Here is an 11,767-nt window from a genome sequence, read left to right as displayed (position 1 = left end):
GGAAACTAACTGACAATAAACTACTTAAAAAAAAAAAATAACTGCCTATAGGAGGATCCCTTCATTGAGAAAATTAAAAAAAAAAAGGAAATGCAGAATTTTTTTTTTAAAGTCTTCACATTCGGAATGCCCACATGATGGAAAGAAAGTTTAAGTCCCTCTGTAAGAGAGCTCCCACGCACTCCGAGTTACTGTTCACATTAATGCTCAGGCAAATGCCTTGAAGAAAATGGGAATCAATCCAAAGAAATCCCCTAGGGCGGACCGGTTAAGAACCAAACATGGAAGGAAAGAACAAAATGCCAAAATACTTCATTGCTGAATTGCCTTTTAATGCTGGATTAATCTCCAGTTACTTCATACGATGTTTCCTCAACTACCCGGAAGGGAATCCCCAAAACATCTGAACATAGCATAAAGTGTGTTATAAAAGTAATAGTTTTTTTCAATCGTAAAAATATGATTTGTGAACTAGTCCATGGCTAAGGTAACACCATTCAAATGATAGCAAAGTGAGTTTTTCTGTTACTATGAAGTCTGTAAACAATGTGCCTCAGAGACTGGTCTAGTGCACACGCGCATGTGGTGTGTGTGTGTGATGTGAGCATACACATATCTGTTGGTGAGGGCCAGCGTTGCTCATGTGAACAACTCTCTGTCCGACACAGTACGCTGATTCACATGTACTAAAACGTGTTTGTAACAGAATAAGCCCTGATGGGACGCAAAACACATACTCATACCCTTTTCCAATCTAAGCTCTTCAGTGTCCTTTATTAGCTGCTCGATTTCTGATAGTAGCTCCAAGTTCTTCTTCTCTGAGTCTTTCAGTTTACTTCAATAAGGGAAAAAAAAGGAAAAACATCATTATTTTTATCACTGGTTAGTGAGCCATCCTGCAGTAAGTACGTGGTTGGAGTTTCTTGGGTTACACGTCAGTCACGTCAGATTGGGGATGTGCAAACCACCGCAGAACAGACAAATCCAGCCAGTCACCTACAGTGCATATCAGGTTTTACTGGAACATGGCCAGGCTCATTCATTCACGGACAGTCCCTGGCTGCTTCTGCTCTACCACAGGAGAGCTGAGTAGGCAGAGACGATGTGTCCCATAAAGCCTAAAATACCTAGAATCTGGCCTTTTATAGAAGAGGCTGACCTGGAGCCAAATGATTAAATCTGCAAATGTCACAAAACTAAAGGTTAGATTTAGAATTCTGTTCGACTCTTCCACAGAGAGCCGTGAAAGTGGAGCATTTTCAGTGTTCGGTTTTGCTCAGAGTCGCGTCCCCAGCAAGAGACTCACACTCGGTCCAGTTACAACATGGAGGGTGGCACTCTTTGTGTCAGAATCAACTCACTGGCTCTAGAAAATGTTTTTCTTCATTTTCCACATCACACGAGCACATTTAAGCAGAGCATACTTAATTTATGTATAGATTATAATGGGAGCTTATCATTCAACTGGGGTGCCAGGTGCCTGACCTCAGACTTGATTCAGATCGTGAATGATCACAGTTTAAGCACTAAGGCTTCACACCATTACAAACAGAATTTATGGGACCATGATCGAATGCCTTTGGGACTTGGCCTTCCAGCACCAAATGGACTTTTCTACCTATATGTTGATTTGTAATAAGAACTTTCTATTGTTCTTCTGTATCACTGATACTGACCTTTTCTTGAACCATGTTGCTATCCCATCTAATTTAGATTTTCATTTTATCATTTATTTATTCAGAGAATAATTTGTTCTACTGCTGAGGATTGAAGGAATGTACTTATCAGGTCATTGTCTCAGACTGTGGAGAAGATGTACTTTTTTTAATACATAAAAGAAAAGGAAAAACAATTTAATTCATATATATTTTACCATTATTAAATTTTTCATCAAGAGGACCTTCATTGGTAATAGATCTCTGGTAATAGAGTGATAGGGAGGAACTAAACATATAACTTCCCCCCCCAATACTTCTAGACCAACTTGAAAATTATTCTAGTAGAGTCTGCTACCCAACCATACCATTCTGTGATGATGTTAGATGCTTTAACTTTATTCAGCTCTTCCTGGATGGCCTGTTTAGCTCTTATTTCTGCGTCCAGGGCTGACTGCAACTCCAGTCTCGCTGACATGTCCAATTTTGCAAAACGACGCATTTTCCAGGGCATGTCCTACCGAATAATAGGACTGTATTTAGCTTCCATCCTATTTTATTTTCAACATTCAAATTCGGTCAGGCAGTTTCATTTGGAAACTATGTAAAAGCACTGTCCTTCTCTTTAACAGAATAAAACCGAAATATGACTTGTGACAATATATCCTTTTTCATTAAACTCAGAAATAAGTGTGGATTCACACGCGGAGGGGTTTATTTTTATTTTTCATAGTTATTACCAATAATGGCTACCCACTGCAAGTGACAGGTAGGCAGTGATGTTATGATCTCCCAAAGTGGTCAAGACTTGGACTCATTGATTTCTTGTGAGAAGCTTCACAGTGATCTATCGCCTAGACAAACCCAGCCAAGACGATAGGTAATTCTCCCCGTAGAACAGCACAACTCACTGTTGCTCGCGCACCCAAGCTGGAATTCCTTAAGGCTTCCAACTCTTCAGTCATTTTGGAAGCCAAGGCCTGAAGATAGCCTCGTGCGTCCTTTTCGTCACTGACCCTAGAATAAACACATACATGGACAAAGCACAAAAGTAAAACAAACAGAAAAACTTTGGTGAGATAGATGCTGTTTGTAAAGCATCCTACAAGAAATAAGTGAAAGTGGTAACAATTTGAACATATTCTTTTTTAAAAAAATATATTGTCGGGGCGCCTGGGTGACTCAGTCGGTTAAGCCTCCAACTTCAGCTCAGGTCAGATCTCACGTTCGTGGGTTCGAGCCCTGCATCAGGCTCTGTGCTGACAGCTAGGTGAGAGCCTAGAGCCTGCTTCCGGTTCTGTGTTTCCTTCTCTCTCTGCCCCTCCCCCTCTCATGCTCTGTCTCTCTTTGTATCAAAATAAATAAGACATTTAAAAAAAAAAGTTAAAAAAAATTGTCAAGCTCGCTAACACACGGTGTATACAGTGTGCTCTTGGTTCTGGGGGTAGATTCCCATGGTTCATGGCTTACATACAACACCCAGAGCTCATCCCAAGAAGTGCCCTCCTCAATGCTCATCCCTCATTTTCCCCAATTTAATTGTATTTAAAAAATTTCTTAATGTTTATTTATCATTTTGAGAGAGAGAGAGAGAGAGAGAGAGAGAGAGAGAGAGTGTGTGTGTGTGCAAGCAAGAAAGAAGCAGAGAGAGGGAGACACAAACTGGAAGTAGGCTCCAGGCTCTGACCTATCAGCACAGAACCCAACACAAGGCTCAAACCCAAAACCATGAGATCATGACTTGGGCCAAAGTTGGATGCTCAACCAACTCACCCACGTGCCCCATCATTTTCCCCAACTTAAAAATATTCTTAAATACCATCTTTCAATATCTTTTTTCCCACTTTTGAAAGATGTGGGAAAAGGTTTGCTGAACTGTTCAGTTACCAGCTACAAATTAAAGCTGGTCATGTTTAGGAAAGTTCAAATTCCTTATACTTGATAAATCGGTAAAACTTTACCCTCGAACCACAGAATAAATGCTCTTTTAATCTAACATTAAACACATATACACTTACATGATTTCTAAGAATATTAAAATTTCTCATTAATTGGATTCTGCCATTTTATCTTATGAAAACAAAACATTTCCTTTTTAGATGCACTGAAGTATAGGACATTTAGAAAGTTTAAAGTAGAATATTCTGTGAAAATCGGGGTAATCCTGTTTTCTAAAATGGTCAATAAAATAACAATCATAGGGAAAAGATTCAAGTTGGCTGAAATTTGTAACTGTCTTAAGGCTCTGGGTCTCTTACAACAATTCCTTCCCAAATCACTGCTATCTGTTTCCAACCTAAAATCCTTAAAATTGCACTTCCCTCAGCCCAACACTGTCTTGCCCTTTCTTCTAGGCCATCTGGATAAGCTGACTCATGCTTATTTTCTTAAAAAAATTTTTTTTTACGTTTTAGAAGCAAGTCCCTCATCTTTTCTTTGGCTCAATTATTTAAATGCCTTCTGAGTCCCACAGTTATTGCTATGTACAAAGAATTATCTTCTCTACCACAGCGTATGTTTTCAATTTTATTACATCCATTAGCAGGTTTAAATATGTAAGGACCTTTTCTAATCCAGGAAAGTCCCTGTCCCAATCCCTCTCCCTCTCGTTGTGATACAACCTCTATGTAATTACTCTAGTGTTTAACCCTTCACTTGCTCCTAAATACTCTCTGAAGTCTGATTTCTACTCAACTATTTTGCTGAAACCACAGATTATTAAAATAACTCAACTACAAAAAGTCCAGTTTCAATCTGTTTTGTTCCTCTGGCATATCTAATCCTCGCCTCCCAAGTTCTTTACTGTAATTAATCCAGAAATACTTATTAGTATTATTTAGCAGGGTCATACTTGGTGACAGAAAAGATATATAAAATACGGTCCTTAAAATGTTGGGGAGGTAGGTAGAGTGACTAAGAACTTGATTTCTGAAACGAACCTGGGTTCAAATCCTACCTTACTGCTCATCAGCTCCAAGACTTCTCATTTACCCCCTCTAGCTCTCTTATCCCACCTGTGAAATGGGCATAATAATCCTACCTCACAGGACTATTGGGATAACTAAATGAGAACACTGTACAAGTGAATTTCCAACTGAATACCTAAAACATACTAAGTTGTAATCAGTATATGCTATTACTTTACACAAATGAACATTAATGAATGAGGAATATTTCAGATACCAGGAGTGAATGTAAATAAAGCAAAATACAAGTTTTATTATTGGAACCCTTTGCTGATTATGAAAATATTTTCCTGGCTGTCCTCTGTCTTCTATATGTTGCCCTCACTATTATCCTTCTTTCTTTTCTCCTTAGAAAGATCTCAACAATGTCAATTGACTAGAAATTAAATCCCCAAATGTGTATGTTTAACCATAACCTTTCTGTAATCTTTCCAAAAGCACATTGGAAATCTGTACCCAGATGTCTTAGGATGAGCCCAGTCTCAAAACAATCAAAATTGACTCTCTTCCTCAAAGTTGGTTCCTTCTCCTGGCTTTCCCACTTCAGTGATATCATTGTTTCCTTAATCTCTCCAACTCAGAATTTCAGAAATACTAATTCTTTGTCATCTCTTGCCCTTCATTCATAATTAAGTCCCACAGATTCCTCTCCCAGAATGTCTCCTCCATTTGTTCATTTCCCCCCAATTCCCCTCTATTTCATCCTGAGCATCACTCCAGAAAGCTGTCCTCCTAATGCATCATCCAGTCAATGCCGTTATCCCTTGCAAAAACCTTTCTCTCCTTATAAATCAATAAAGGTCAAATTCCTCCCCAGTGATCATGGTAACTGTGTGGTGGTGACTTTACTAGTCTTATTTCCAGTTGCTTTATATGAAATCTCCCATGCAGTCAACCTAGGTATAAGACTCTTTATTAACTTCAGGATTTTCAGAAAACACATTGCAAGTGCAACGGGTCACCGCTGACTTTCCTGGCACCCCATCTGAGGTAATTCTCCTCTAAGCCCCTCTAGGAAAGTCAGTCGAGCATCATACATAGAGCAACTTACATGTAAGTCCTGCAACTAACCTCCAAATCCAGTCACATTCACTTTTAGTCTTTTACATGTTATGTGTATAAGCTGCCTGAAGGCAAAGTATTAGGTTTTACAGACCATCCTACCTCCTATTTAGACCGGAAGGATGCATTAGAATTGAGGGAATGGATTTTAGAAAATCGTTCTTATGGGGGTACCTGGGTGGCTCAGTTGGTTAAGCGACTGACGTCGGCTCAGGTCATGATCTCACAGTTTGTGAGTTTGAGCCCCACGTCAGGCTCTGTGCTGACAGCTCAGAGCCTGGAGCCTGCTTCGGATTCTGTGTCTGCCCCTCTCTCTGCCACTCCCATGCTCATTCTGTCTCTCAATAATAAATAAAAAAAGTAAAAAAAATTTTTTTTAAATCACTCTTATGGACTAGACCATGACTCAGATCTTTCTTTGTTCTATCATTTCTGAGACAAAGAGGGGTGTGTTCTGATGAGCCAATGGTGACCACTGCACACAGTGGTGAACAAAAAGGACTCCCTGCCCTAAAAGCTACTCTTTCATCTAAGAGGGATATTTCATAGGAACGGTAAAGGGCTCAGAGTAAGAGGCCATCAGAAACGCACCTAAATGAGGTCTTACATACAACAGTCTTGTTCTGCTTTAAAACTGTTACTTTGTCTTATGAAAACACTTAAAATACTATATATTACAAACTCCCAAAACCTTATTTTGGCATCACCTCAATATTTTTAAGTTCTAGTTTTAATTCTAGTTCATAAACCTACAGTGTTATACTAGTTTCAGGTGTATAGTTTAGTGACCCACTGCTTCCCAACAACAGCCAACGCCCATCACAATGCCCTCCTTAATCTATCACCCACATCACCTACCCCCTCATTGCCGTCTCCCCCGTAACCATTTAGCTAAGAATCTGTTTCATGATTTCTTTCTCTCTCTTTCCCTTTGCTCATTTGTTTTCTTTCTTAAATTCCACATATGAGGGAGATCATGTGGTATTTATCTTTCTCTGATTAATTTATTTTGTTTAGCATAATACTCTTTGGCTCCATCCATCGATTGCAAATGGCAAGATTTCATTCTGTTTTATGGTTAATATTCCACTGTATATCGATATACTGCATCTTCTTTATCCATTCATCAGTCCATAGACACTAGGGCTCTTTCTATAATTTGGCTATTATTGATAATGCTGCTGTACACATAGGATGCATATATCCCTTTGAATTAGGGATTGTTGTATCCTTTGGCAGTGCGATTTCAGGACCGTAGGGTAGCTCTATTTTTAACTTTTTTGAAGAACCTCCATACTGTTTTCCAGAGTGGCAGCACCAGTCTGCATTTGTCCCAACAGTGCACAAGGGTTGCTTTTTCTCTGTATCCTTGCCAATGCCTATTTCATGTGTTGTTGATTTTAGCCAGTCTGACAGGCATGAGATGGTATCTTGCTGTGGTTTTGATTTGTATTTCCTTGATGATCAGTGATGCCTAGCATCTTTTCATGTGTCTACTGGCCTACTGATTATCTTCTTTGGAAAAATGTCTATTCATGTTTTCTGCTCATTTTTAAAACTGATCATTCATTTTGTTTTAGAAGTTCTTTATATATTTTGGATACTAGCCCTTTATAGAATATATCATTTGCAAATATCTTTTCTTGTTCTGTAGCTTGCCTTTTAGTTTTGATTGTGTCCTTCACTGTGCAGAAGCCTTTTATTTTGACATAGTCTCAGTAGTTTATTTTTGCTTTTGTTTCCCAGACATCAGGAGACATATCTAGAAGTTACCATAACCAACGTCAAAGAAATTACTGCTAGTCTTCTCTAGGATTTCGATGGTTTCTGGTCTCACATTTAGGTCTTCAATCCATTTTTAATTTATTTTTGTGTACTGTGTAAGAAAGTAATCTAGTTTCATTCTTTTGCATGGACTGTCCAGGTTTTCCAACACCATTGTTGAAGGGATATTCTTTTTCCCACTGGATATTCTTTCCGGCTTTGTTGAAGATTAACTGACCATTCAGTTGTGGGTTCTCTTCTGGGTTTGCTATTCTGTTCCACTGATCTATGGGCCTATATTTGTGCCAGTATCATATGGTTTTTATTATTACAGCTTTGTAATATAACTTGAAGCCTGCAATAGTGATGCCTCCAGCTCTTCTTTTTCAAGATTGCTTTGGCTATTTGGTGTCTTCCGTGGTTCCCTATAAATTTTATGATTTTTTGTTCTAGCTCTGTGAAAAATGCTGTTGGTATTTTTATAAGGATCACATTTAATCTGTAGATTGCTTTGGGCAGTACTGACATTTTAACAATATTTGTTCTTCCAATCCATGAGCATAAAATGTCTTTCTGTTTCTTTGTGTCTTCTTCAATTTCTTTCATCAGTGTTTTATGGTTTTCAGAGTATAGGTCTTTCACCTCTTTGATTAGGTTTATTCCTAGGTATTATTATTTTTGGTGCATTTGTAAAGGAGATTGACACCTCAATTTATCTCTTGTAGGCAGCATATAGATGGGTTATTCTTTTATCCATTCTGACACCCTAAATCTTTTGATTGGAGCGTTTAATCTATTTACAAACTGATTATTGGTAGATATGTATTTGTTGCCATTTTATTACATGTTCTGTGGTTGTTTCTGAAGATTTTCTCTGACCCTTTACTGTCTTTCTCTTTCACGGTCTGCTGATTTTATGTGATCTATTTGGATTTGTCTACTTTTTGCATGGTTACTAGTGTTTTTGATACATGGTTACCATTAGGTTAAGTCCATGGTTGTTTCAGTTTGGACCCATTCTTTTCTTCTCTCCTGCCCGCGTTTCAGGTATATGGTGCCATATTTTATAACTTCTTTTGTGAGTTCCTGGACTGATGTTTACAGAAAGACTCATTTTTACTGCTTTTGTGTTTCCTACTTTTATATTATCATGTTTGGTATCTCCTCTCCACTCAGAGTCCCCTTTAATATTTCTTGCAGAGCTGGTTTAATCGTCATGAATTCCTTCGGTTTTTGTGTGTCTGGGGGACTCTATCTCTCTTTCTATTCTGAATGACATCATTGCTGGATAGAGTATTCTTGGCTGCATATTTTTCCCCTTCAGCACATTGAATATATCATAACACTCCCTTCAGGTTTTCCAGATTTCTGTTGTAAAATCTCCTGCTAGCCTTATGAGTTTTCCTTTGTACATAACTGACTTATTTTGTCTTGCTGCTTTTAAGATTTTTTATCACTGTATTTTGGAAATTTTATCACAGTAGGTCTTGATGTGGGCCTGCTTTTGTTGAGTTTGATGAAGAGTTCTCTGTGCCCCCTGAATCTGGATGTATGACTCCTCCCTCAGATTAGAAGAGTTTTCAACTATTATTCCATCAAATAAATTTTCTGCACCTCCCCCTTCTTCTACTAGAACGCCTATAATATGAATATTATTTCATTTGATTGGAGTCACTGAGTTCCCTAAGTCCACTCTTGTTTTGTGTAACTCTTTTGTTCAGCTTCACTGCTTTCCATTACTTTGCCTTCATCATTAATTACTTCCCCTGCTTCTTCCAGCCTGCTGTTTACAGCATTAAGTGCATTTCTAATCTTCTTTATTGCACTCTTCAGCGCTGATTCTTTAACTCTTTTATCTCTGTGGTAAGGGTGCCACTGATGTCCTCCATTCTTTTCTCAAGTCCAGTGACTATCTTTATGATTGTTACTTTAATTCTCCATCAGACATGTTAATTATATTTATTTTGCTTAGATCTCTGGTATGACCTTATCTTGTTCTTTCATTTGGGACAAATCCCTTTGTCTTCTCATTTTGTCTGAATCTCTGTCTGCTTCCGTGTGCTAGAAAAGCCAGTTATGGGGCACCTGGGTGGCTCGGTCGGTTAAGCATCCAACTTCAGCTCAGGTCACGATCTCTCAGTTTGTGAGTTTGAAACCCACGTTGGGCTCTGTGCTGACAGCTCAGAGCCTGGAGCCTGCTTCAGATTCTGTGTCTCCCTCTCTCTCTGACCATCCCCTGCTCACTCATGCTCTAGCTCTCAAAAATAAATAAACATTAAAAGAAAACTTTAAAAATACACACTAAAAAGAAAAGCTAATTATATCTCCTGCTCTTGAGAGTAATGGCTTTATGAAGAAGAGGTCATGTAGTGCCCAAGGCCTGGCACTTCGGTGAGTGTCCCCAGTGTGCGCTGTGTGTGCTCTACTGTTCTGGTTGCTCTGTCCTTCAGGCCAGTTGTCTGCAGAGGCTCTCCTTGCCTGCTATGGGCAGACTTTGGTCCCTGGCCTGAATGTGGTGAGTTTTTAGCTAGGTTTGCTTTGCTCTGCTTGTGAAACAAGACCTGTTACCACCTCCACTGGAATGGACGTCCTGCAAAACTCACTGGTTGGAGATGTGGTATGGGCAAGAGCCTGTGATAGCCTTCTGGGGGAGAGGCTGCCACAGTGCAGCTAAGGTAAGCATGACTGAGAGGGCAGTTCCACCAGAGCCTGTGGGGGTGGGGCTTGGTGTAAGCAAGTTAGGCAGCCAGTATCTTCCCACAGGTGGCTCCGTGTTTATGCTGAGGGGCTGGGAAGAGATGGTGCCAGCCAGCTACTTCTGTTCTCAGAGAGGTATCTCCATGAATGGGGTCTCTCTTGGCTACACTTCAAGAAAAGCAAATGTTCTACCCACTATGTGCCCTAGGGGCTCTTCAGATCACTGTTTGCATGCCATCTATCTCCAGGTGGTTTGCTCCTTTCTCTCCAAGAGCAGTGCAGTGCCCTCCAGGCTCTATTTCCGCCAAGCCCACGGATGTTTAAAACTCCAGTCTTCAAGCCCTGCTGGTTCTGAGAACTCATGGAGTTTGGTCCCTCTTGTTTTCCAAGCCAATGGCTATGGGGAGATGTTCCCCTTGTGAGTTCCCTTGTGTGCTCCTGTCTGTCTGTGTGTGTCTCTCTCTCTCTCTCTCTCTCTCTCTTCCTCCTCCATGACCATGGCTCCCTCCCTTCTGCAGCAGCCAGGATTCATTTCTCCCCTAAAACCATGTCTCTGCACTTCTTACCTTCTTCAATGTGGCCTCTTCTCTCTAATTGTGGAGCCTGTTCTGTCAGTTTCCAGTTGAGTTTCTGGGGTATTTAGTTGGACTTGATAGCTATCTAATTGTATTCAAGGGATGTGCTGAGGCTAGGATCCTCCTACTCCACTGCCATATTCCTATTTCCAGCATCACTTCATTTTTTAACATATCCAACAGAAAAACTCCAAACAGCCCAAGACTCCTAATATTTTTAAGCACAAACAGAATACTCCAGATTTACTTTCAAGTAGGTAAGAAATCTAAGAATAGGAGTATGTCTTTTACTTTTACCCCATTAGGTATTTAATAATTAACTATTTTAGCCCATTTCTACATAACAGCTTTTATGTAAAGCGACTTGCTTACATTCCTGACTTCTGCACTATTCACTTGAATGTGAAAAGTCAAATGAGTGCTTTGTGGTATCATCCAGAGTCCACATTTAAAGCTTATTTCCTTTCCTAGAACCTCTTTTCATTCCATATGAACCCATCATGCCAGTCACTAGAAAAGATTGGCAGTCTAGGAACTCTGGCTTTGGCTATATCATTTTCGTTCTTTATAAAGTCATTTTCAGCAACAGCTTAATTTTAAGTTTGATTACATAATAATGAAGTTAAAAATGAAGAGTCATAGTGTGTTTTGTTTTTGGCACCACCAGTTTCAAGTAACTAAGATTCATAATTTTTGGTATTTTTTAAAGTTCATTTTGAGAATGTGTGCACACATGAGTAGGGGAGGGGCCAGGAATGGGAGAGAGAGAATCCTGAGGCAGGCTCCACAATGTTAGCACAGACCTGACGTGGGGCTCAGACCCGTGAATTGTGAGATGGTGGCCCGAGCTGAAACCAAGAGTCAGATGCTTAACCAACTGAGCCACTCAGGCACCCCAAAATTTTTGATATTATAAGGCTGGCTAAAAATTAGAATGACTTGCTTCAGAGATGTAGACTTGGTGACAAGGACATAAATTAAACATAACGAATCATTAACTGTTTGGAACACAACTACATTTCCAGAGCCTGGGTATTTTCATCTAGAT

General features: G+C 39.6%; 1 protein-coding gene across 12 annotated transcripts in view; it reads right to left on the bottom strand.

Annotated features, from left to right (window-relative positions):
- Positions 1–11,767, bottom strand: part of CDC42BPA (CDC42 binding protein kinase alpha) — a 293,765-nt gene that overhangs the window by 66,210 nt on the left and 215,788 nt on the right. For all 12 annotated transcript variants that reach the window (XM_029934874.1, XM_029934879.1, XM_029934875.1 and 9 more), the window contains 3 exons: positions 2,567–2,672; positions 2,024–2,172; positions 744–835 (listed from right to left, as the gene is read on the bottom strand). In XM_029934874.1, coding sequence (XP_029790734.1) covers positions 744–835; positions 2,024–2,172; positions 2,567–2,672 — 347 coding nt within the window. The remainder of the gene's footprint in view (positions 1–743; positions 836–2,023; positions 2,173–2,566; positions 2,673–11,767) is intronic.

This window comes from Suricata suricatta, chromosome 3, assembly GCF_006229205.1.
Source record: "Suricata suricatta isolate VVHF042 chromosome 3, meerkat_22Aug2017_6uvM2_HiC, whole genome shotgun sequence".
NCBI lineage: Eukaryota > Metazoa > Chordata > Mammalia > Carnivora > Herpestidae > Suricata > Suricata suricatta.
The sequence above is the reverse complement of the archived record's forward strand: the minus strand, read 5'-3'. Positions and strand labels throughout refer to the sequence as shown.